The 26,274-nt window shown below is 49.1% G+C and overlaps 1 protein-coding gene across 2 annotated transcripts; it reads left to right on the forward strand.

Annotated features, from left to right (window-relative positions):
- Window positions 1-128: 128 nt before the first annotated feature.
- On the forward strand, window positions 129-26,274 carry CSNK1E (casein kinase 1 epsilon). 2 transcript variants are annotated; one of them, XM_065581070.1, is made up of 12 exons: window positions 208-370; window positions 3,478-3,612; window positions 4,841-4,928; window positions 12,300-12,410; window positions 12,616-12,764; window positions 13,499-13,727; window positions 21,122-21,292; window positions 22,102-22,250; window positions 23,440-23,632; window positions 23,747-23,886; window positions 24,165-24,230; window positions 24,889-26,274. In XM_065581070.1, exons 3-11 carry the CDS (start codon window positions 4,853-4,855, stop codon window positions 24,195-24,197), a joined length of 1,251 nt encoding a protein of 416 aa, XP_065437142.1. In that variant the 5' UTR covers window positions 208-370; window positions 3,478-3,612; window positions 4,841-4,852; the 3' UTR covers window positions 24,198-24,230; window positions 24,889-26,274. The 2 variants fall into 2 exon arrangements, with proteins under 2 accessions (XP_005302552.3, XP_065437142.1); XM_005302495.5 differs by lacking the exon at window positions 3,478-3,612 and having other exon boundaries at window positions 129-370.

Genomic DNA, 26,274 nt, shown 5'->3' on the forward strand with positions numbered 1-26,274 from the left:
GTGCTTTTGTCTATTTGCGTGTGTTACTTTGTGCAGGAAACAGACAGTCGGAAAAACACGGTGTTGCCCCTTTAAATCTCACAGGGCGGGCCCGAGCTTCGCAGGATGACATCAGTGGGTTTGGCCCTGAGACTCAATGGAAACTCAATGAGAGAAGCAAGCACTCAGTGTACAGAGACTGAAGGGGCAGGCGAGAGGGAGGGAGGCACTCAGCAGGCAGAGCAGAGAGACAAGGAGGGAGTGCAGGGCTTGGAGCTGGGTACCGCCGCGAACACCCTGTCCCAATCCTCCTTCATCCTTCCCATCCCAGCCACCTTCCTTCCTGACAGCCACCGGAGCAGCAGCCGGACACAGACCCCTTCCAGACAGGGTAAATATTGCAAGCATCTGTCTCTATCTTGGGGTGCAAATCCGGGGGGAAAGGCAGCCCCTCTGGCTCTTTGTTTTTGCTGAGAGAGGAAGAGGAGGCTGGGGGAGGGGAGGGAGACAGGGCTGGGGGAATGTGACACGGGCAAATAAGGCAAACTGGAAGAAAGGAGGACAAAAGCTTTTTTACGGAGACAAAGCCAGGGGGGACACCCAACAGAGCCCCCTGCTCCCCACTTTTGCAAGGGCATTTTAGGGGCCCCGATTTCCCCCTTTCAGAGCTGTGAAGGGTTTTTTTGCTCTTTGCATGTTGAAGTGGCTCTTAATTTATTATATTTTGTTGGGGGGGGGATTAGATCTTCGTATGTTACTAGACTGTTGTATTTGGGCTAGGGGGCAAGGGAATCTGCTCATTTCTGTTTCTTTTAATAACATATCTCCATAATTTTAAAACATTTTGCCCTGAGTAACTGATACCCCTTCTTGCTTTTCTGGGTGTTATTTATTTTAGGGGTGGCCATAAACCATAGTGGCAGCCCCTGCATTGTATATTTATAAAGTATTATGTCTGACAAACAGGGTGTGTTTTTGAGGTTGGGGGGGGAGTGGTGTTGAGAATCAGCTGGGAAAATCAGTATTTCCTTTTGTGCACTGAAAAGATTGGTGGGGGAGGGAGGGGAGAGAAACTGTTTATCTGGCATTATTTCATCTTCTAAAATGAGCATAGCTAGGAATGGATAGAAAATATAACTTCTGTGTCATTTTTAATTGGCTGGTGCATTTAAAAAAAATAAATCCAGTGTTAGAATCTGACTTAATTTAGTATTTTGCTTATGGAGAACCATGGGGTGACAAGGAATTTTTCTGCCTTGTTTATTTCTTCCTCCCTTTATTATTTTATTTTAATGCCTGTATTTGTTGTGTTCTATCTCCCTCTTTCTTCTTTTTGTAACTGTGAAAGGGGGCCAGAGGGACCTGTATTTATATTTGACATTTTGTATGCAGAGAAAAATGTCATATTTTTTCCTATTTAAATTCTATTTTCTCTCTGCCTCTCTCCTTATCCCCCCTCCTGTTTAAGAAAAAGCTATGTAAAGCCTTTATGATCTGTGTACTAGGCAGCTTTCCCCCCCCCCCCTCCTGCCCCCCCATTCAGTTTCCCTTAATGCCAGATTCAGCCTAGCAGCCTCCATTATGTAGTGGTCAACTCTCACTGTGTGTTTAATATTCTCTGGCCTGTGGTATCCCTGGGTACATTCGGATCTCCTAGCTATTCAGGTGGGGTGGGGGTAGTGTCATTTTTATTTATCTGTTTTATTTGTAAATGGTTTGTGTGCTTCCTGGTAGAGTCAGTGCTGACATGGAATGGGGGGGTCAGCATCTTGTGTGTGCGTATCATGTGTTTACATAATGTCCTGTGTGTATGTACATGTGTATTGTAAAATAGGATTGGAACCTATCTGTGGGTATGCAACACTGATGAGAATATAGTATTTCTAGGGTTATGTAGTGTACTGTAGGTGTATGTGTGTAATGAGGATATTAATATATTCTACACATTCGCTCATGCAGAGTGCATTCTTGCTTTAAGGTTTCATGGGGAAGGGGCTGTGAATTCCTTATGGAGAACTAAATGGTTGTCCTCTGGCCCCTAGGAATACTGCTTTGATTGGAAAGCGCTGGCAGGGTGGGGGGAAGGGTGCAAAGGTGTCTTTTTATGGCAGATCTGGAGGCCAAACCAGGAAGGAAAGCGTAAACTGTAGGGCGTGTGGGAGCTGGTAAATCTTCTAATCCCTGGAGCAATTCCAGGGGGTGAATGTATGTTTTGGCCCTTGGCGTGAGTTCATCCTGCTACTGTCTGTGTACCCATCTGCAGTGTACCCTCTGTGCAAGGCTCTGTTTCCAATGCAGCAGTTGGAGGGGGAGGGGGCGCATTTACAGGAGGAAATGTCCATCCTTCTTTGCTCTCCCTCCCCCCCCCCCCCCAAAGCCTCCTTGGGGGCCTCCATTCTCCCTTCTTGGATTCCCCTTTAGATACTGTTGACCCTGTTACTTAGTCAGCGAGGGGGTTGTTGCACACTTGTGTGGGACAGTCCCTGAACTTTGCCCCTGTCTGTCCCAGGAAGTGAGGTACTACAACAGGGCATGGGCACAAACCCTTGAGCACAGCCTTTGGTGAGCTGTGGGTGTCTGAGCCTGGGAATGGAACCTGGGTCTCCTGCACAGCACTGCGGAGCACTACCTACTAAAACATGGGGCCCAGCCTCTGCAGTGTTCGGAGGGCCTGCTGACCAGCGCTGGGACCAGAACCTGAGCAGAGCACTAACCTTTAGTGGCACCAAGCCTGGCCGAGCTCAGCCTCCATGGATGCTGGGTTCAGAGTGTCAGTGTCCTTAATGCAGCTTGTGCCTTTGCTCCTATACTGGAGCAGGAGGGTGAGTCAGGTGTACGTACATGTGGTTGTAGTCTCAGAATAGCAGGCAGCGGATAAAACCGAGGCTGGTGCTGTGCCCTTGCGCAGGCACACCTGCCTCACAGGTCTGTTCCCAGGGCTGTGCCTATTCCTCATTCTGCAGAAGTTTTCAATAGTAATGGGGCTTTGTAGTCTCTAAGCATAAAGAAGTCCCGGGACCTAGGTAAATATCAGGCAAGGGGATTCCATCTCTTGGTGTTTGCATGTAACTTCTAGTGGCCACACTCTGCTTTTAGGATTTGAGACGCCTCCTGAATCCCTTGGTGGGATAATTTTTCTTGTGTGTCTATGCAGCCCGTCTGTTCCTCTTTCTGTAATCCCATCTCCCGGGGTGGGAGAAACAGCTCTGGATTGGGGTTTATGGTGTGCCCAGAACCCCTGTCACTGGCATTATTTTTGTCTCTGCCAGAGAAGGAGACATTCCCCTCTCGAAGATGCTTCCCATGCACTGCGCCCCAGCAAGGGAAAGTTCCTCTTACCTTGTTCTGAACATCTGACTCATTGCCTCCCTTTCCAAGGTGCCCATCCCCAATTCACCCAGAGTCTGCATTCTGTACACTAATAATATGGCATTACATCAACTAACTGTACAGCAGAATCCTCTAAAAGGAGCCACGTTCTCTCCTCCCCTCCTTTAGACAGAGCCACATTACTTGAACAGGGGAAAGCTCGAGGTGGTGGCCATCCAGGGTGACATTGCCGGGGAGCCTCCAGAACTCCATTTGGCGAAGGCCTGCGCAAAGAGATGGGTCCTGCAGTGCACCCTAAAGGTGGTAAGGCTCAGGCTGGATCTCTGGTGGGAATGAATGCCATGGTTGTGGGCCTTCCACCCAGAGCGAAGTATAAGGAAAGTGACTGACTAGGTTGAGTGTGTTCTGCTGTGCATTTATAGGGGTAGCAGGTAAGAGCCTTGTGTTCCTAGACCATGTCAAGGTGGGGGGGGGGGGGAAAGAGGAGGGAGCAGTAAAGGACACCCACTATGGCGTATTGTAGTGCAGACAGAGGGACCCAATAGGGCAATGGAGGCTGCAGTCTGTCGTAGAAATGCCCTGAAATAAGAAAAAAGAAGAACAGGAGTACTTGTGGCACCTTAGAGACTAACAAATTTATTAGAGCATAAGCTTTCGTGGACTACAGCCCACTTCTTCAGATGCAAGAAGTGGGCTGTAGTCCACGAAAGCTTATGCTCTAATAAATTTGTTAGTCTTTAAGGTGCCACAAGTACTCCTGTTCTTCTTTTTGCGGATACAGACTAACACGGCTGCTACTCTGAAACCTGAAATAAGAAAATAATGCATAGATTGACTTCATTTTAATGGAACTATTTATTTATTTATCTGTTTATTTGTTTGTTTTTCCTCCTTCCCCAGCCCCCTATGGAACAGCTTGCTAGTAACAGTGGGTCGGTCTCTTGGAGCTGTAGGTTCCAAAGTACACCTGCCACAGGGGTGCTGGTCCCATTCCTTGCACAGCTTGGACTCCTTGCTATGGGATTCGTACCTAGCCAGCTTGGTCTCTGATGCTGCAGACCAGAACTCTTCCAGGTTCAGGTTACTTTAGGCTGCCATGTGTGAGGCTGGTCCTGGTGCTAATGCTGCTTCTCTGGGGCCTCTCTCCACACCATTAAACCCTCCAGTGGTCTTCCCCCTCCACCCCTTTCACATATCTGAAGAAATGATGGAGCAGGGATTCACTCTGATTCTCCCACATGGCTGTGCAGATCGCTAAAGTGAACAGGTTTGGGTCTTGTCCCTGCAGCATTCCTGGCTCTGCTGGCCTTGGACAGCCAACTGGCTGGGACAGGAAATGGATCCCAGTTTTCCTATGTGGCAATTCAGAAGACTAAACCCTAGGACACCAAGCCTGACCCCCTGCAGAACTTGCAGCCCTGGGGAAAGGGACCTGCCAGTAAACTCCAGATCTCCTGTGCAGTCACATGTGGGGTACTGATTAAGTTCCTGTTTCTGTTCTGACTCTGCATTTCCTTTGCTTCCTCCACAGTGTGACTGAACCATGGAGCTCCGAGTGGGGAACAAGTATCGGCTGGGCCGAAAGATTGGCAGTGGTTCCTTTGGAGACATTTACCTGGGTGAGTCTCTGTGTTGGCCCTTCTAGTTGTCAGGATGTATCTTCTAAACTCTGGGATGTTTCTTCCCCACTAATGGGGCAAAGCTGGCTTGTGAGGGGAAGGATTCTGAGGGTGATCCTCAAGGATTATGTTGTGGATGCTGGCTGCTTCTTTGGCCTTCCCTGCTGCTGGCGGTCTCCTTAAGTGAGGATGCTGAGAGGTGCAAGAGCCAATTCGGGCCAGGGAGTGGTGAAAGGAACTGGGTCTCTGGCCAAACTGGTTATGAAGTGGACTGTAGCGAATGTGTTTGTCAGACTCCCACCCTGTCCCCTTCTCTCGCAAGTTTGTGTGTTAACCTGTGGGGATTATTAGTTGTGGAAGCGGTGGTTTGGCGAAGGGACGGTCTGTTACACCAGGACAGAGAGGCTGTCCTGGTAAAATCTCTTTAGTGGAGGTTTGCTGGTTCCATGTTGAGTAGAAAGATACTTATAACCTCGGTCGTCAGATGGGGTATCTGAGCACAGAGCTGTTCAGGGCCGTGGGGAAGACCTCCAAGCGGTGGTATGATTCCCTCTGTTGCGTCACTCAGGGACAAAGGCAGGGAGGGGTACCAAGATGAAGAGAGACCTTCCAATACTAGCTTACGTCTTGTCTATTCCTCTCCCAAACTCGTATGCTGCCCCTTAATCCACTTCTGTTTTTAGTGGCCCAAACAATAGGGATTTGCTTGCGAGTCTATTCCACAGTCTAATAAAGCCCCTCTGATAAAGAAATAACTTCTTGAGAATTGCCATAATTTACCCTTCGCTAAGTTTTTCCCTCATTACTTCTAGTTACAGACTCTTAAGAGACCACCCTGAACAATTCCCCTCCCTCTTGATATTTACACCCTTCAGATACTTGTAGGTGATTATCATACATTCCCTTGATTGTCATGTTGCCAGGTGATACATGTTTAGCTCTTTCCAGCGTTCCTCATAAATCAGTCCACCCAGCCACTCGTTGTTGCTCTTTTGTGAATTCCCTCCATTTTGTTGACCTGCTGAGATGCCCGGAAGCCAGTGCAGTATTCTAGATGTGGTCAAGCAAAGGGCTCTCCTTGTGAGTGCTCTGTAATGTGATGCCTCTGCATAGAGGGCTTCTTTGGCTTTCCCACCACCACTACCGTATCACATTGCAAACTCCTCTCTAACTTGCTGTCAGCTATCACCACAGGATCTCTGTCAGCTTTACTGCTCCTCCATTCCTCCTGTTGAACATTGCTTTCAGATTCTTTTTCCAAGATGAATCTGTTTTTATTTTCTGCCCATGTTTCTAGTCCTTTTTTTATTATTATTATTATTTCTCTGTCCTCATGGGTTTTTGCAACTCCTCCATGTTTAGTGTCTTGTGAATGTCATGAATGGCTATTTACTGCCTTTGCCCAGGTCTCTAATAAAGATGATGGGTAAAAGCAGAGTGAGGTTCCCTGCTGTATCCCCCTGGACACTACCTCCACCTCAATATATGGCTGTATGTCATTTGTTTATGGTCCTCTAGTTAGCTGCCAACTCAAGTGACAGTGTTTGAAACCAAGTGAAGCAGGGAACAAGGGGCAATAATACCTTTTGCCTTCAAGCATGTTACACAGCCTAAACCTCCCTTTTGAGGTAGGTAAGTACTTCCTGCAAGTAGATCAGGAGCGTGTGTGTATGTGGGTGAGGAGAATGGCAATACAGAGAGGCAATGGTTCTGATCCTTCACTCCCTTGGAGTTCGTGTAGTCACCTGCACCTGTGCAGAGTGGGTGTAAAACATTCTGGAATTGTTGCACACCCACTTGCAAGGTGTAAGTGACTAACATAAGAACAGCCATACTGGGTCATACCAATGGTCCATCTAGCCCAGTATCCTGTCTTCCACCAGTGACCTGTGTCAGAGGGAATGAACAGGACAATTATTGAGTGATCCATCCCCTGTTGTCCCCTCCCAGTTTCTGGCAATCGGAGGCTTAGGGACACCCAGAGTATGGGGTTGCATCCTTGACCATCTTGGCTAATAGCCATTGATGGTCCTTTCTTCCATGAACTTACCTAATTCTTTTGAGCCCTGTTATACTTTGGCCTTCACAGTATCCCCGGCAATAAGTTCCACAGCTTAACTGTGCGTTGTGTGAAGTACGTCCTTTTGTTTGTTTTTAAACCTGCTGCCCGCCCATTTTGTTGGGTAACTCCTGGTTCTTGTGTTATGTGACAGGATAAATAACACTTCCCTATTCACTTTCTCTACACCAGGGGTTCTCAAACTTCATTGTGCTGTGACCCCTTTCTGACAACAAAAATTATTACAAGATCCCAGGATGGGGGGATGAAGCCTGAGCCCACCCAAGCCCTGCCGCCTTGGGCCGGGGGGCCAAAACCGAACCCCAAGGGCTTCAATCTTGGGGATTCAGGGCTGTAACCTGAGCCCCGCGGCCCAGGGCTGAAACTGAAGCCTGAGCACTGCCATACAGGGCTGAAACCCATGGGCTTTGGCCCCGGGCAGTGGGACTCTGGCTTCGGCTTCAGCCCTGGGCCCCAGCAAGTCTAACACCAGCCTTGGCGAACCCCTTAAAATGGGGTCATGACCCCCTTTGGGGTCCCCACCCATAGTTTGAGAACCGACCTACACCATTCATGATTTTATAGACCTCTGTAATACCCCCTTAGATGTCTCTTTTCCAAGCTGGACAGTCCCAGGCTTTATAATTTCTCCACATATGGAAGCTGTTCCATAGCCTTAATCATTTTTGTTACCCTTCTCTGAACCTTTTCCATTTCTAATATCTTTTTTGAGAATGGATGACCAGAACTGCACGCAGTATTCAAGGGGTGGGCGAACCATGGATTGAAATATTGGCATTATGATACTTTGTCTTATTATCTATCCCTTTCTTAATGGTTCCGAACATCTTGTTAGGTTGTTTTTTTTCTTCTTCTTCTTCTTCTTTTTGACTGCTGTTGCACATTGAGCAGATGTGGATAGTCACTGAAAACAATATTCCAAGATCTCTGTCCTGAGTGGTAACAGCTGAGCAAAGCAGTGGAGGCTGTGATGCCCTGTCTTGATAGGCAAAAGGGGTATGGTTTTTAAATTGTTTTTCACTCAATCAAGTTGCTTTAACACAAAGCCGTGTTAGCTGGCTATGTTGGAGCCTAGGTGGTCCCTCCAGTTGGGGTCAGGTATGCTGTAGGGTAGAGTGGTGTGGGTGGAGGAAGCTTACCCAGCCCCTCTCTCTCTCCCTAGTGAATCTCTCTGTTCACGGATCTGTCAGTGCTGCACGAGATTTGCCTAATATTTCTCTTTTGAGGCCTGGAGATAGAGGGAATGAAGTGAAACAAATAAACGTTTTTGTCTTGGTGTGAGATGAGGAACCTGGGTTTGTACAGCTAAACTCCTGACCCCTCCTCTTTCACCTGACCCCACGTGCAGCAGTGTTTTCCCCTAAGCAATGGTGCTGTGAGAAATACACTTCATGGATCATTTTTTTTGGAAGAGGGGAAATATTAATTTTTTTTCTCTTGCACATGCACATACATATATCTAAACTGAGTAATTTCAAATGGTGGTGCACCCTCCCCCATCTTGAGGATGTGGGGAACAGCACCACATTGGCTGGAGATGGCCCAGACGATCCAGTAGGCCTTAACTATTTTCCATGGTTCTGTAAGTCAGTGGGGGTGTAAACATTTGTGCAGAATGTGCAGTTTGCTTTATAATGGGCTTGATGAGGAAGTGGTTTTGATTGGATGAGTCAGAAGTGAGATGCATTAGCAGAACTGGGGTGGGGGGCCCAGGACTGGAATACGGGAGCTATCGCAAGTCAGAAGTGAGATGTATTGGCAAAGCTGACTGTGGTGGTGAAGGGACTGGATTGCTTCAGAGAGGAACCATAGAAAGGAATATGAGCTGAGGATTGACTGGCAGGCAAAGCATGCTGGGACGCTGGTGGTGTGTGCTTGGGCAGTTCCTGGTTGCATGCCCCTCCCTCGCATGGAGGGAGTTCCCTTTGTTTCCCGGCCTGTTAACTCTCTCTTGCCCTAGCTGACTTCTCCCATCTGTTCAGTGGCCATCCTTTCTTCCCTCACTAAGCTGGCAGGAAAGAAGGTGGTGGAAGGGGAAGGATGTGGGGAGAGGGAAGAACGTGGCTAATAAACACCATCCTCAGTGTGCATTGTGTGTTCGTTCTTTACATCTGTTACTTCTCTAAAAGGACCCCTGGTGGAGAATGTCTCCTTGTTCTGCAGGTGATGTGTTCCCCCCTCCCTGTCCCATTTAAAAAGCTCAAGACGAATGAATTCTGAATTCAGACAGCCCTTACAGCTGAGCGAGACTGGGGGTGGATGTTACGTAGGATTGTGGATAATTCCTAAATCTCTCCAATGGCTGAAGCTAGAAGTATACACGGCACATTTGTGTCTGAAACACAATCTTCTCATCCTCTGAGATCTAGGAGCAACCTCTGGGGAAGGAGGAGAATCGGAGATGTCTGCAACTTCCACAAGTCTATCAGATAGTAAAAGAGGGTGCATGGTTAATGCATGGAGCAAAGAGCCAGGAACTCCAGAATTCTTCCCCTGGGTCTCTAGCGTTGAGCAAGTCATGTAGCGCCTCCATGTCTGCGTCTGTGAAAGGATATGCACCCGCTTCAGCAGCGTGGCAGTGAGGATTATCGGCTGATGCCTACAGAGTGCTATGAAGATGTACAGGGCTCTGAGTGAAAAGTGTTTAATCAGTCACCCTGATCAGTAAAGGATTATTCTCTGCTTTGCTTTCCAATGTTTTGTCCAGTCTAGTTCTAAAATGCCCCAAGCAGTGAGGCTGCTTCTACTTCCCATGGGAGACTGACACCTTTGGAGCAGTCTTTGGAAAACACTGGGCCCGAAGGCCAGGTTTGGCCCTCTTGAGATGTTTGCCTATCTGGCATATCCAGGTTTTGCAGAATCTAAGCTATCCTGATTTTTTTTTTCTTCTTTTAATGTCCGCATTAACTTTCATGGCTCATTGTGTTAGTGGGTGGAGTTGGGAGGGTACAGGGAGTTGCTGCAGGGAATGAAATGGAGAGGAATGAAAGGAAGAGAGTCAAAGTGAAGGCAGAGAGAGACAAATTGGAAATAGCCCTGAGTGTTTTCCCATTGAGTAATAATGTTCAGTTCAGTTAGTGGCAGGTTCAAGCAATGACTAACTAAAAGCTTAAACCTGGTCTACCCTAGGAAATTAGGTTGGTATAACTACATCACTCAGGGGTGTGAAACATCCACACCCTGAGTGATGCAGCTACATCCACCTAACCTCTTAGACAGTGCTAAGTTGATGGGAGAATTCTCCTGTTGACCTACCTACTGCCTCTCGGGGCGGTGGAGTACCTACCCCATGGGATGATCCCTCCCATCAGTGTAGGAAATGTCTTCACTGAAGCACTGCAGGGCTACAGCTGCACTGCTGCAGTTTTTTAAGGGTAGACAAGGCCTTAGTGACTATGCAAGGGCTATGCTGTAACCTTGATCTTTGAGCAAACTCCCCACTGATATTAGTAGGAGGGGTTCTGTTGTGAAGTATAGGGAATACATGGTCCTAAATTTACATCTGGCTCACAGACCATAATTTAAAGATGGAATTTGTCTGTGTCCAAAAATGACCTTTGGCCGAATGAATCTCAAGAAGGCCTCTCCTCCAACACCCCCAACCCCAGATACTGAGTAAAAATATTTCTTAATTTCATCCTGTTGATCCTATTTCCACTCCCTCAGAGCACCATAAATAATTCCTCACTCTCCTTGGTGTTTACAGCCTTCAGATATTTGCAGGCTGTTGTCATGTCCCATACTTCCTCCCCACCCTGCTTAGTTGTCTCTTGGACAAGAGATACGTATTTAGCTCTTTTTAATTGTTCTTCATAAATCTGTCCCTCCAGGCCCCTAATAACATTTGTCTCTCTCACAAATTCCTACCAACTTGTCTGTCTCAGCCCTGATACTGTAGTGTCTCGGCGACACCTTTTTTCTAACAGGCTGCCTCAAGCTAATCGGTGTTCTCCAGAACTGCCCCAAAGGGAATGGACTCTGGAGGCATTTGCTTTATCTTGTGGATCTAGGATGGGAGAGGAAATCAAGTGCTGCTTTTTTCTCTTTTGACCATTTTTCCCCTACTTGGTCCCAGTTTTGGATGAAGGGTGGCAACTGGTGGATGGATAGATAGAAGGTGCTCTTTCTGTGTCCCTCACCAGGGACTCTGTATTTCCTAAAGCCTGGAGTGGAAGGCAAGAATTAATTTTACCTGCCAAGACTAGCTTTAAGGCCAGGGGTTTGTTTGGGTTTTGTTGTTTGTTTGTTTTTTTGCTCTTGTCCATGTCTCTTCTATTCCCATGGCTGAATAAATTCCCCCTACCATCCCTTTCCTTCCCACTCCATCTTCTGGTTAGTACACATATTCTGGGATGGTTCCTAGGGCGACGGTTTTGACTGCCAGTCACCTGTGCAACCGGCAGTTAGTCTGCGTGAACCTTAGTAGTCCCTAATTCCAGTGGGGGAAGTTAGGATTAGAGAGAGGTCTGGGGTGTCGTTCTTGTGGCCTATGCACAGATCTTTCAGTTCTTGCCATTTTAGGATGGCAGGAAACAAATAGAACCCCATCTCTGTTAATATGTGGAAGGGATGGAATGTCCCTCCTCCCTCTCTCCTTCAGTCCTCCTCCCACAGCCAACAGAAAATCCATCTCATCTGATGGCCCTGTGTACTCCTCAGCAAGATTCCTGTATTCTGTGGCAGCTACCTTCAGTTTTAAAAATATAGGGTTTTTTAATTATTTACATCAGAGATCTAGAAATACCCTGAGTATAGGAGTCCCTGTGTGGTTTATTTTACTATTGCATTCCGTTTATTTCTTCACACTTATGAAATTGGATTGGTGAACAATAATTGCACTGTAGGGGGTGTGTGTGTGTGTGTGTGTTGTCATCTGGTGGGCAGTTTGGAATGTTGGGATATGCACATTAGTTGGATGTTTAACTATTTCAGTGTCGATTGTTTTAGCCATGTTGACCTGTGCATTGTCACTGTAGACTTAACCTGGTGATACAGTGAGGCAGTTTGCACTTCTTAGAACTGTTGTTTCAGGCTGTCTGCAGAGTCTGCACTGGCTTCCGTTTATTTTGCCACTTCAAGATTTTCTTTGCAAACATAAGAGCTAGACACTGCATGTGTGATTTTTAAAATGAAAGTTTAAATTGTGGCGCACAATTCTGTGTCAAAGGGTAGATTCCAGGACAAATTCTGCAGTGGTGGCAGCATGGGAATTGCATAAACCTCATCATGGGTGTCTCACTTAATTCCAAGCACGTTTCTAATCTTCATTTTGCCCTCTTTTCCTGTGCCAGGTGCCAATATTGCCACTGGGGAAGAAGTTGCCATCAAATTGGAATGTGTCAAAACAAAGCACCCCCAGCTCCACATCGAGAGCAAGTTCTACAAGATGATGCAGGGAGGAGGTGAGTTCAGAGAGGTTGCCATACCTGGTGAGAGTAAAAGTAGAAATTGTTCCAGGGCATTTTGGGGAGGAGGGAGAGAAATTACTGCTGGGTACCTTAGTGTTGGATATGTCCTTCTCAGCAAGGAATACTCTGGGCAGTGGGGAATCACTGTGGATGTCTCTTGTCTATCTCTCATTTGTGGGGTTGGTCTCTCTTTCTGCAGTGGGTATTCCCTCCATTAAGTGGTGTGGGGCAGAGGGTGACTATAATGTGATGGTGATGGAGCTCCTGGGACCCAGCCTGGAGGATCTCTTCAATTTCTGCTCCCGCAAGTTCAGTCTCAAGACTGTTCTGCTCCTGGCAGACCAGATGGTGAGTTTCTTCTAAAGGTGTCAGCACCTCAGCTCCATCCCCATACCTTACCTTTGGCTTCCCCCCCCCCCCCTCCACTCAATAGCGGTTCTGAGCTGCTGTAGCCCAGACTATTTGTCTGAGTGAAGATGGAGAGGGCCTGTTCAAGTGGCTTCCAGGGTGTTTGCTCTTGAAGAGGCTGGGGAACCAGGCCACCCACTAATAGGAGTTGCCAGACTGGATCAAACCCAAGGTCCATGTAGCTGAGTATCCTGCCTCTGACAGTGGTCAGCACCAAAAGTCCCAGAGGAAGGTTAAGACCCCCAAATAGGCAGATGTGGGATAATCTGTGCCCATCCCCTCCCAGTTAGGGCTCATCCTGGTCTTGAATAGTTAAAGATTGGCTCAACGCCATGAAGCTTAATATCCCTGCCAAACTCTCTTCTCTTCCCTTCCCTCCCTGGAGTGTTAATGGTGACTTCCCCTCTGAGGAAGAGGGGGGAGCGTTGGTGGGAATGGATGTGTTCCCTGTTCCTCTGCTTCTCAGTTCCCATGAGTTGGGGAGAAGAGTCCTTTCTTGGGCTGTGACCCTCATTGCAGAGCACCAGAAAGCTAGCAGTTCAAGCCCACTCCCATGGCTCATACTTGCCAGGTCCATCTGCCCAGGCTCTCTTTTAAGGGTGGGGGTTATAACTCCTACAACCATAACAAGCTTCCTTCCCACTTCTCCTGCTGTGTTCCTCCTCCCCCTCCAGATCAGCCGTATCGAGTACATTCATTCCAAGAACTTCATCCACCGGGATGTGAAGCCAGACAATTTCCTTATGGGGCTTGGCAAGAAGGGCAACCTGGTGTACATCATCGACTTTGGCCTGGCCAAGAAATACCGAGACGCCCGGACCCACCAGCACATCCCCTACCGGGAAAACAAGAACCTGACTGGCACGGCCCGCTACGCCTCCATCAACACCCACTTGGGAATTGGTGAGCCTACTGTGGCATGTGTGCGTGTCTGTGGGGATTCTGCGTGTCTGTTCGTGTGTACCATGTGCTGTAGATTGCAATATTGTGGGAGGGGCAGCAGGTGCCATAGTGAAGGTTGCATAGTGGTTTCCTTCCTAATCCCTGGATTTCAGTTGCTCATAACTAAGGCTACGTTTTAGTCATGGGTATTTTTAGTAAAAGTCATGGACAGGTCACGGGCAGTAAACAAAAATTTACGGCCCGTCACCTGTCCATGACTTGTACTATATACCCTGACTAAAACTTGGGTCCTGTGCCCCCCCGAGCACCCCTGCTGCTGGGGTGGGGAGGTGTTAGGAGGTGGTGGTGCGTGGCCCGGGACCCCTGCTGGAAGGGCTGGAAGGCTCCCTACCCAGCTCCGTGTGGCTCTCAGAAGCAGCCAGCAAGTCCTTGCAGCCCCTAAGCAGAGGCGTGGCCACGGGGGTTCCATGCGCTGCCCCCATCCCGAGCACCCGCTCTGCAGCTCCCATTGGCTAAGAACCGCAGCCAGTGGGAGCTGCGGGGGCGGTGCCTGCGGGCAGAGACAATGCACTGAGCCGCCTTGCCGAACCTCCGCCTAGGAGCCAACAGACATGTTGCCGCTTCTGGGGAGCCTCGCTGAGATGAGCGCCACCCAGAGCCCTCACCCCCCTCCCGCACACCAACCCCCTGCCTCAGCCCAAACTCCTGCTGCTGGTGGTGGGAGAGGGGTGCGGTGGCTTGAGACTGCCCCAGCAGCGGTTGGTGCGGCTGTCCCCGGGGGCTGCCCAAGCTGCTCAGGTGGCCCCTGGAAAGTCATGGAATCTGACTTCTGTGACCTCCATGACAGACTCGCAGCCTTAGTCATAACTTTGTTAGTCAATAGCAGAGTGAAATTTACATAATTCTCTGACAGTTTCACAGCTGCCCTTGGAGTTCTGAGTACCCACAATAAAAATGATCAGACTCTTGATAAGTATGCTGCTGCTTGGCAAAGCTGTGAGCAACAGAAGCTTTGAAGCTATCTGTCGGCTACATTTGATTTACATTTGGAAGGTTTTCTCCAGATTCTTATGGGCTAAGAACTTAAATCCTCCAGAAACTGGTGGCTTGGGCCCCCAAAGTCACCCGGGAAAACTTTCCCCTCTCCACTGGCACTGATGATTTTCTAGAAGCCATAAAGTCTGGACCTATTCTGCAGAAATAGAGCAGATTCTGATTGCCTTCATCTTTGATAATATGTAGCTGCAGCCTGTGGAGGCTATGTATCAAAACAGGGAGCACTGCCATAGCTGGGAGTCGGAAGGTCTCTCCTGGCCTCCGCTCTGTATTAAAAATATAGCCAGCCTGGTAGAACCCTATGGACCATATTTTGGCCACGTGTGTGTGTGTGTGTGTGTGTGCATACATACATACAAATTGAAGTTCAGTGTGCTGCTTACTCAGGGTTCCCACAACCAGGGTGACTGCCACATTGGGATTACTTCATGTGTGCTTCACCTACTGTGTCTATCAGGGACTGGGTTTTTGGGCTGCTCTGTCAGACCTGAGTGAGTGAAGGACTAATATGTCTGTTTTGCTTGTTTAATTTTCCACCATAGTCTTAAATCTTTAGCCTTTGATTCTGGAGTCTAGCTTGCCTATCACGCTGAATTTTTAGATCTTGTTTGCTCTTCAAAGGGCAGATTGCATATGCTATAAACTTGTAACTCTCACACAGCACTCTGCACAAAATGTTGAAGCTGAAAACATTAATCCTTGCAACAACTCCCAGAATCACTGTCCATTTTACAAGTGGAGTTGCAGAGAGGGTAAGTGACGTGCCCAAGACTGCCTGGGAAGTTGGTGTCAGAACAACAATCAAAAGTATGCACTTCCTGGCTCCCAGTGCTGCGCCCAGCCATGAGACCTCTCCACTGGACAACTGACATATGTGTTTGAGTTAACCGAGAACCTTCACTCTGAATTTTGACTTTCAGTTACTAACTACTCGGTCTTACCATTGCCTCTCAACTGCATGAAGGCAAAGGAGGAACCCTTGAGTGGAATAGCAATCAAATGAGAGCCTTATATTTGACTCTGCAAGCTAAGGATTGTACATTCCAGAGTCTGGAAGGAGTGCAGTTCCCCCCCCCCACCCCCCTTTCCCAGAGACTGGGGGGAGAGATCTGGGAGGTTTTCCACAGTTACCAGGGGAGTCATTTGACTATGTGGCCCTTGGTTTATACATTCCAATCAATTTTCACATGCTCTGGGGATGAGAATCCCCTGTGCCCGTCAGAGCATGTAAAGTCTGAAATAGAAACCCGGGGTGCCCAGGAGACTGACACAGAAGGGGCCTAGCATATTCTGTCTGAATAGTGAGTATGGGAAGCATGAGGGTAATAACTCTTCCCGCCGCCACCCTAAATTCCTTTTATAGATGACATCAGAATGGGCCCTGTTTTTCTGCTGGTCCTGCCCCGGCACTATTTCCAGTTTCATGCGCTATTAAAGACACTAGTTCTGGGCTGTGCAACCTCAGAGTTCACAAAATCTGATATGAATGTGTAATCAGAACAACATAATTTGGTGAGGAATGAACAGGGGTTGGGGGAGTCTGGCTCCCTTCCCAAGGATTATCCCAGTCACAAACTAATGGAAAAAGCATGGCTTTTGGAAGGGTCAGGTGGGTAGCAGTGTGCTGAGAATCAGGGAGCCTCTGTGGCTGCAGGGAAGCAGGTCAGCTCATGAATCTTATCCAGTGGAAGTCCTAAATAGCCTCCCTCCGCTCAGGCACCTGGTCCCCATGCAGTTTGCCTCCCTGCTGTCAGTTCCAGACCCAGCCTTTGTCTGGGCACCATCTCGGGGGAGGGAAGGAATGACTAGGAGCCTATGTCTGTGAGGGGGAGGAAATTGGCATGGAAGTAGGATAGCAATCTTAGAAATGGGAACGGAAAGAATATTTCATTGCAAGGTACAGATTGGCTTTGGGGGCTTTCCAGAGGTGTGAGTCAGAGGTTATTTTGTAGAGAGGAAGAGGATCAGTAGGTTGGAGAGTGTGTGGATGCTGTTCCAGGTGTCCAAGGGGAAGACTGAGGAGCTGAAGATGAGTAAAACACAGAGAGAAAGTGTGATGTAGTAAGCTAAACCCAGGCCTGGGAATCAGGAACTCCTGAGTTCTAATCCCACCGCTGACACTGATTCACTCGGAGACCATGAGTAAATCCTTCTCTTCCCCTGCTTCCTGCCTGTAAAATGGAGATGTGATTTTCCTACCTCCCAGGGATCTTGTGAGGCTAAAGTGACTATTGTAAACTCTAAAAGTGTGCATGCGAAGAAATGTTCCTGAGTGTACATGTCCTCAGTCTTTTAGGATGCATGTGGATATTGCGAAGGTTGAAGCTGTCTTGTGTTGTCAGACTCCAATGGAGTTAAAGTTGAGAGTACTTGTCAGTTTAGGGTGATCTACATTATAGGGCTCTTGTAATTATCCCACAACCAAGAGTTATAAACCTAGGAACTCAGTTAAGTTACAGTTAAGAAATCTAAACATGTGAAGTTACTGAAATGTGGTCAGGGCACCTTGGGGCTGCCCTGTCGGGCTCTTCAGATTTCCCATGGAATTAAAACTCTCTGACATATGGTGCATAGGCTATGTTTAAAGTTATATAGATGTACTTTTAAGGATTAATGGTCACTTCCCCATTATTCTTCATAACTGAAAATTTGTCCTGCTCTCTGGTGACACCGCAAAAAACAAAATCTCACCACTATGATTAAGGTGGTTTTAGTGTTTATGGATCCAAATTAAATTAAACTGATTTTTAAAGACTAATCAGACTGTTTTTCATATTGCCCTCTGCCCACTTCCCCCCAATCATGGTGTCACTTCAGGGCAGGGTTAAGGGTGTGTGTGCATCTGTATAATAGATACTAGAGGTTTGCACGCTTCCTTGCTTCTATAGGCCTAGCTCATTGCACTCACTGGGGACTTCTTACCACTCTCCCCCATCCTTCTCTATCTCGGGAACTTCCTGCAATTCCCTCTTATGCCAGGGCTTTATGTATCCCATTCTCTGCCCTCATGCCAGGGGCTCTGTGAACCCTCATTTATCCCTTCCCCATTACTATTTAAGTAATTCAGGAGGTCAACATTTTAAACTGTATGGACGTAGCCCAGACTGTGGGTTGGTGGGAGGAGGTACCAATATGGTGGAAGGTGTTTTAATGGCAGCCATCAATCTGTTAGAGCTATAGACAATTTCAGAGGTGGTTGAAGCTGTCAGGTGCCAGGGTCTCCAGGTGTCCTCCATTTCATCCTTTTTATCCCCCCCACCAAAACCAACAAGATATGTCCAGTGATGCTTAGAACATTCCCTGACATTTTGGACTTGAACACTGCATCTGAACAAAAGTTAAATGCCATCAAGCTGAGCATAGGCCTCACCTCCCATGGCCACTTAAGAAAAAACCCTACAGCAAAAAAGCTACATTATTTTTAATGTGAAAGTTGCAAAGTCAAGCACTCAAAAGTTGAGAATTTCCAGTATTAAGATTACGTGTGCAACCTTAATTCAGTCCCTGGTGTGTCTGCGTTCTAATACAGTCTGTAATTATATGATCACATATTAGTTTTTCCTGAGGACCCCCTCCACCCCCCATCTCATTCAGTGCACTGGGTAGATTTCCTCTGAAGAGGATTCAGGATTGTAGCGAAGGAGGCTTGGTCGGTAGTTCACCTGCTTAATTTGTTGCTGGAGTTGGAAGGTGTGCAGTAAACTAAGCTGGGGATTTCAGGAAGAGAGAGGATGGAATCATGGGCTAGGTAGTTGAATGCTACCCTGGGAAAATTAGTTCTGCCTCTGACTCCCAGTTCTATGAGATACTGGGAAAATGATTGTTAAACCAAATTTTTCAGAGGTACTCACATTGTGTGTTCCTCATTTTCTGAGTGTTCAACCAAAGATAGCTGAGGCCTGATTTCACTTATAGCTGTGAGCACTCTGCACTCCTGCAAAATCAATGGGAGCTGTGTTTCAAACGTAAAGTGTGAAGTACTCTGAAAAAGTTTTGGCTTTGTCACGGACTCACAGATCATGCCCACTCTTGGCCCTGTGCAGTCCGTGTGGGGTGCCCCTTTCAGTGAGACAGCCCTTCTCGGGGGTCCACTCTCTCCCGGGGTCAGGCTCCTCCACCTCCTGGAGCCGCACCTCTCTGAGCCTTAGCGCACCTGTTTCTCACTGTGGGCCCCCTCAGGGAGTCCACTCGCTCTGGACTCCCAGGGCCTCCACCCCGTGAAGGGGTTGATGCAACCCTGTTCTCTAGACTGGAGTGACTCTCAGCCAGCGTAAAACAGGAGGGTTTATTGAGAGTTGAACACAGCACAGGAAACTCTCTGGCCTCAGGCCTAGCCTCCCTCAACCCTGCACATCCCAGTCTCCCTGCATCCAGGTGGGCTCTGCCTGCTCCCCCTCTTCAGCCCAGAGTCCCCCTGCTTCCCAGCTGGGCATCTGATATCACTGTCCCCAAGCCCCGCCTCTGTCCATTGTCTTCTTTCCAGGTAAACAGCGTCGTAAACCGGCCCGGACCTCCTCTCCTCGCATCTGTCCTCTGGCCCCCTCTGTCTAGAACCGGCTGGTTAGGTCACTGGGGTCCTCTCTTCACAGCCCATTGTCCTCCCACTGGCCAGAACCAGCTGCGACTCCTGAGCTGGGCCTCTGGGTCACCACGTCACCCATCACTGGGGTATCCATTCTCCAGGTCATTGGCCGGGGTCCCAAGTTCCCTCTCCGGTCCTCTGTAACAACAACTCCCTCTCCCCTCACCTCGTTAAACCAGTAACACCCAGGGACACTGAGTCTCACCCCCTCTGCATGCAAACCATTGGAAAACCACAGAAAAAAAACAAGAAAATCCCCCACTTTGTCATAGCCTTATTCTTTCTCCTTCTCAGTTTCCCACTACAAAAATAGGCATAATACCATCTAATCTCACAAGAGTGTTTTGAAGATAAATAAATTAATTTTTGAGAAATACTCAGATACTATGGAGAGAACACCATAGAAATGCCCAAAAGGAAACCAATAACTTTGTATTCAGTGTAAGGTTTGAATGCTGTGTGTTCAGTAAGGCCTGGGCTGCATGTTAAATGTGGAGGATGAAAAATAAATATTGAATTGGGCAGGGGTCCTGTGCAAAAAATAGTATGTGATCATGTCATTAAAGATGGTCTCCTAATGCATACTCAGAGGCCCAAATTAAAGTTGTACAGGCCTTAATTCTGACACTTCTTAATGCCCGAGAGCTTGACTTTGCAACCTTAATGTTCTTCTATTTTAGATCTTTTTAACATGTTTTGTTTTAAACAAACTGAAAAACCAGGAATTCCATCACATGAAACCATATTGACCCCCAGCTTGGCTCATCAGCAGGGTTTAGATCCACAACACAGACCTCCGCCACTTGAATTTACGGAGTAAATGGTAGCAGTAGTAGGTTCTTATCCTCTGTGTGGACCACCCACTAATGGGGGATGAGAGACACTCTGCCAGTGAGTTTCACAGCTACTTCCCGACAGCAGACCAGTGTAGAGTCTGAGGATTCCAGGGTTCGATTGCGGGTTCTGTGGGGGAGTGTGCTTCAGTGATTAGACGTTTCTGCTCCTAGCAGACTCTGTTCCCCGTTTCCCTCTCCACCCACCCTCCATTCCTCACCTCACCACGTTCTAGTTGGCCCGCTTTCGCCTTATCTTCCTCATTACTCTCGGTGCTGGCAGCGAGAGCAATGAAAGCCTAGGAGAGGTGGTCTCCCCACTTTCAGTTTCTGTGCCTGATGCCACTGTGGTCCCCGGCTGCCAAGAGGAGCCATTGAAGGGAAAGTTCTGCTCTGCCCCAGCAGCCCAGGGGTAGGAACCTGCTCACTGCAGAGAATCTTCATAGAATTTAGCTGCCAAACTCTACCACTTCTCTACTGATCATGTGCGAACTGCAGTTATTCGGAGGCTTATAACTTGGAAAACTTGGGCAGATTGTCATGGGATGGCAAGAGGCACATCCTAGACACCAGGGTGAACATCCCCCGCCAATACCAAATTTCAGGTCCCTGCTCTGAATTATGGAGGCTCTTGAGCTTCTCAGAAAAGGCGCTTGGAAGATTGTTTTGCTCTTGTTTTAAAATACACATAAAAATGTGGGATTTTGCCCTAAGCTCCTTCTCTGAAGTGACTGAACCATTTTGGTTAAACTTTCCAGAAAAATTGAGCCTGAAGCAGGTGGGCAATTGGTTGTGTATTGGAAGCAACAACGAGATGGTCTCTTGTTTCCTCTTGCTTGCCCCTAACCACAGAGACCAATTAAGCAACTCCAGTCACATCTCACTCCCTGCCCATGTGCAACTCTCTTCTCCTCCTTCTTCAGAACAAAGTCGCCGTGATGACCTGGAGAGCTTGGGCTACGTGCTCATGTACTTCAACCTGGGTTCGCTGCCCTGGCAGGGCCTCAAGGCTGCCACCAAGCGCCAAAAGTATGAGCGTATCAGTGAGAAGAAGATGTCAACACCCATTGAGGTGCTCTGCAAAGGGTACCCTTGTAAGTGCTGTGCGCTCCTGATGGGTACCTTCATAATACACACACACGTGCATGTACACTCCCTCTCTCATGATGGAACCCTACAGAATCTGACCCCTGCTAGCAGCCGGAGGCACGGCACATGTCACCGCGGTACAGGGGGGTGGTGGGGAAGGAACCCGGCGCATTGCTAATGGCAACAATTAGAAGGGATGAGAGAACCATGGCACTGCAGTCCTGGCACAGAAGTGCGACCCCTTAGAAATCCCTAGGGAGCTGGTTTTGGGTGGTCTTTGGTATTTTTGAGATGTCCCAGTTTGGAGGCAGGCTGTGATGAGAAGAAGGTTCAGGGCTCATGCTGCTGATGTCTAGTGATGCTGAGGTGTGTGGATCTGTGGGGGATACTGATGCCAGTGTGCAGCCCATGCTGCTCTGGTCTGCTGTGGCCACTTACTTCCCACATGGGGCCCTGCTTCCCAAATCTCCGTTCTGCCTATTTTGTTAATGATATGTTCTCCCCTCCGGGGATCCCATACAACCTGCATGCTATCTCTGGCTTGAAAAGCAGCCAAAGAGGGGAGGCGAGCAAGGATTTCCCCCAGAGGCTGTCCTCAATGCCCAAAGCCGAGCGTTCCTTAGCGGAGAAGGCACATATTGTCTGGCTCTGCAGTGATGCCCCTCTGGTCTAAAGCAATGCTTCTGGGGGGGGGGGGCTAGTCCTGTGGCTGTACCTGAGGCTCACAGCAGGGAGAGTGAAGTGGGGGAATGGAGGTGCCTCGTCAGAGTGGAGTTGTGTTTAACGATCAGCCATTATCTCTGCCTCTCTCCAGCTGAGTTTTCCACATACCTCAATTTCTGCCGCTCACTGCGGTTTGATGACAAACCCGACTACTCGTACCTGCGGCAGCTCTTCCGTAACCTCTTCCACCGCCAGGGCTTCTCCTACGACTATGTCTTCGACTGGAACATGCTCAAATTCGTGAGTGGTGCAGGCCTCTGCGAGGGGCATGGTACTCCCTGGGGGGCACAGGGGGCAGAAGCTGTGACCACGCTCACTGAGAGCACATTAGGTGCTCGTCCCTAGTGAGCAGTGAGCGGGACAGGCGTGCAGCATGGGTAGCGGGCGCGGCACTCAGCAGCATTAATTGGGAATCACTGCTGCTATCACCTGGGGCATCGGGTCTGACTCTCCCATTGCAGCCTTGTACGTTCTTCAGGGCTGGGACTCTGGCTCAGTCTGTGTTTGGCAAGTACCTAGCACAGGGGTGGGCAAACTTTCTGGCCCAAAGGAATAGAAATTGTATGTCGGTCCATGAATGCTCAAAAAATTGACGTTGGGGTGCAGGCTTCGGGGTGGGGCCAGGAATGAGGAGCTCTGGGTGCGGGCGGGGGCCCTGGGCTGGGGTAGGGGAATGGGGGGGGGGGGTGAGGGCTCTGGGGTGGGGTTGGGAATGAAGAGTTTGGGGTGCAGGAGGGTGCTTTGGGTTGGGATTGAGGGGTTCAGAGGGAGGGAGGGGGAACAGGACTGGGGCAGTGGGTTGGGGCATGGAGAAAGGCTCAGGGGCGCAGGCTCCAGGTGGCGCTTACCTCAAGCGGCTCCTGGAAGTAGTGGCATGTCCCTTCTCCGGCTCCTACGTGGAGGTGCGGTCAGGCGGCTCTGCACACTGTCCCGTCTGCAGGCACCGCCCCTGCAGCTCCCATTGGAGTGCTGGAGTGGAGCCATTGGAGTGCATAGGAGCCGGAGGGGGGCCAAGACGCGGCTTCTGGAAGCAGCGTGGAACAGCCCCCGACTTTGTGCCCCGGCTGGTGCCCCGGAGTGGGGCAAGTCCCAGACCCCCGCTCCCCAGCAGGAGCTTGAGGGACGGCTTAAAACAGTTGGCGGGCTGGATGCAGCCCACAGGCTGTAGTTTGCCCACCCTTGACCTAGCACCTTGTAGCTGCCACTGCAGTCTAAACAATAACACACACCTCCCCCTCACTCGTTTCTTCAGGGAGGAGATCAAAGCCTCCTCCTCATGGGATGGAAGGTTCTAGAGAGATGGGATCCCCTCTGTTTCTTTGCCTAGTCCTTGGGCCAGACTTGTTTCTTGGAATGAGTGGGCACAGGGTTTTCCAGCTTGTTCTGAAGGCTGACCTGTTGCAATGTGGGGGTGGTGTCTGCCTTTCAGGGAGCAGCCCGAAACCCTGAGGACATGGATCGGGAGCGGCGAGAGCACGAGCGAGAAGAGAGGATGGGGCAACTCCGGGGTTCCGCCACACGGGCGCTGCCACCCGGCCCCCCTGCTGGAGCCACAGCCAACCGCCTTCGCAACGTCGCCGAGCCCATGGCCTCCACGCCCGCCTCCCGAATCCAGCAGTCCGGTGAGTGGGGCGGGGGAGCCGAGGCACGTGCGAACCCAGGGTGTGTTGGGAGTGATTGGAAGCTGAGGGTGCTGAATGCATGTCTCTCATTTTCTACTTCTTTCCCTCGGACAGGAAATACGTCCCCTAGGGCGATCTCACGGGTGGACAGGGAGCGGAAGGTCAGCATGAGGTTACACAGGGGAGCTCCTGCCAACGTCTCTTCCTCCGACCTCACAGGACGGCAAGAGGTGTCACGGATTTCAGCGTCACAGGTGAGTCCCTGCCTGGTGCACATGGCCTCGGCCTGTCCGCACCATGCCCCGGATCACCTGCAGTTCTGGTGACGCTAAAGGGGCCACAGGAACTGCTGGCTGAACTGTTGAGCTGGATGGCTCCTGGGCAATAACGATTTCGGGGGAGGGGAGAACCAACAAACACATCACGATAGAGGAATGTATAGAGCACTCTGGTTTGTCTCCTGCTTTCTCTCCAACCCTCTCTCTGGTTCTGCCTCCTCTGTCCACTCACACACACTCTCGCTTATTCCCAGACGAGCGTGCCATTTGATCACCTTGGGAAGTGAGGAGAAGATGCCCCCGGACCAGTGTTTGCTTAGGTGAGTGCTCTCCCTGGTGCCCCGAGACTCTGGTGCCAGCTGTTGGCCTGAAGCCTGAGTGCTGCTGTGGTGGGTCAGTGCACTTCTCTTCTCTCTCTTATCCTGGGAGGATGCCCTTTGGTCTTGGAGTGGGATGTTTGAGCTTCATTAGCTGGGGATGGAGAGCAGCACTGTGTGCTCTGTGGAGAAACCAATCCCTATGGCTAGTTCAGCAGCAGGGCTTGATGGTGGTGTGGGTTTTGGAAGTTCATTCCATTGCTCCTGAGGGGGTGGGAATGCAGTAGACACCACTTCCCCATGCCTGGGGGGGGGGCGTTAAGCCCAGAAAGCCATTTTGTTGCTTTCCAGTTCGTGCTCTCCTGATTCATCTTTGAGGCAGTGTGATAGTGCTGAGGAGGAAGGTTTGGGCTTGAGTGGGGATGTGGGACGGGTATGCACCAGAAGAGGCAAGATATGTTTGTAGCCCTTTTTTTTTTTTAAACCAGTGCGTACATCTTTAAATGGGAAATAGATGCTCACAGGGTAGTTCTGAGGGCTTCTCTATGGGGTGGGTAGAGGGGAAAAAGAAATGGGTAATTTGAGGTACCAAGCTCTCGACATAGGAGATGGCCAGGGGAGCCCTCCCTTCTCTAACACTCTTCCCCTCTTTTTCTTGTAGTGTCTTCACTGTATTTTTCTTTTAAAAACAAAAACAAAAAAACCCCAAAACCAACAACAACAAAAACTTAAAAAAACCCACAAAACAGTTTTTTTTTTTTTGGTTTGTTTTTTGCCAACACTGAGGAGATGAGCTGCCCCCCCGTGCTGGCATGAAACGTTTCTGAGCTCGCCACCTGTGTTCCCCAACACGAGCGCCTCCGAGAAGCCGACGACGCGGGAGCCCTGCAGAAATGCCTCTGCTGCCTTTGTGCAGCTTTCCCCCCCGGCCCCACCTCAGCGCACCGTCTTCCCAGCTGACTGCACCCCGCCCTCCCTTGACTCTGCTCTTTTTATTTTGTTTTTAAAACAACGTCCTGTCTCTTTTTAATTTTGGTTGATTTTAAGATCAAGTGGTTTCTAATCCAATTTTTTAATTCACTTTTTTTTTGAGGGAGGGGTTACACTTGTTTTGCAGGAATCTCCTGGGCAGGTAGAAAATCTCTGATTCCAGCCGTGGCTGGTGGTAGAAACGGTGTTTACAAGCATTAAAAGAGATGGATGGCAAGCTGTGAGAGGAGTCACAGGAAAGGCCTGCCACTTATTCTGGCACCTTTTTCCCCAGTGGCACCTCCGCACCATGTGGGGAGTAAGCGGAAGCGCCAGGCATGTATAAATAAGACAAACGGCCCTGGCATGCCAAGGGTTTCTTTCCAGAGGGGTTGAGCAGTTGAATGGAGGAGATGAAAGTGAAGCTGAAAGACAGGGAGACTGTAACCTGCTTCCCATACCGGGGGTGGGGTCTTTTACATCAGGCTGCACGTGATGTTAGGTTTTGTTTTAATTACTGAGGGAAAAGTGTGGGATCCGAGGAGAAGAGAGGGGTGTGCAGAAACTTGGGGGATGGTTTTCCTCTTCCAGCTCCCCCCTGCCCCAAATAAAAGATCTGATATCCCAGTGCGTATGCACAATCCCTGACCGCCTCCTTCTTCCCCCACTTTAGTTGTTTTAAATATATTTTAGGAATGCTCAAGACACCACATGGTTCTTGGGTTTTAAAATGCAATGATCACCGCTGTGACATATGGCCTCTAGCTGGCGCACTGACACTAGTGTGGAGCCGGTGGGGGTGGGGGGAGTTCGGTTTTGGTTTTATTCCTTTCTATTTAACACTGGTTTTTTTTCCCTAATTTATTTACCCCTCTTACTCTCTTTTTTCTTTTTTTAATTAAAGAGCAAAACTTTTTATTACTTTGTAATTTAAAAAAACTGAAAAAAAAAAAACCTGAAGAACTTTGGGGGTGGGGGGGGGGGGATTTTGTACTTTTTTCCTGTGTAAATATTGGACTTTTTTGAGCTTTATCGTGGTTGTTAATTTGAAGTAATAAAGTAGAAAATGATAAAGTGA

This window comes from Chrysemys picta, chromosome 1 (genome assembly GCF_011386835.1).
Source record: "Chrysemys picta bellii isolate R12L10 chromosome 1, ASM1138683v2, whole genome shotgun sequence".
Taxonomy (NCBI): Eukaryota; Metazoa; Chordata; order Testudines; family Emydidae; genus Chrysemys; species Chrysemys picta.

Coding starts and splice junctions, on each gene's coding strand:
- CSNK1E (XM_005302495.5), top strand. CDS start 4,853: ATGGAGCTCCGAGTGGGGAACAAGTATCGGCTGGGCCGAAAGATTGGC. Junction 21,293..22,101: donor GCTCTGCAAAGGGTACCCTT/GTAAGTGCTGTG, acceptor GCCTCTCTCCAG/CTGAGTTTTCCACATACCTC. Junction 22,251..23,439: donor ACTGGAACATGCTCAAATTC/GTGAGTGGTGCA, acceptor TCTGCCTTTCAG/GGAGCAGCCCGAAACCCTGA.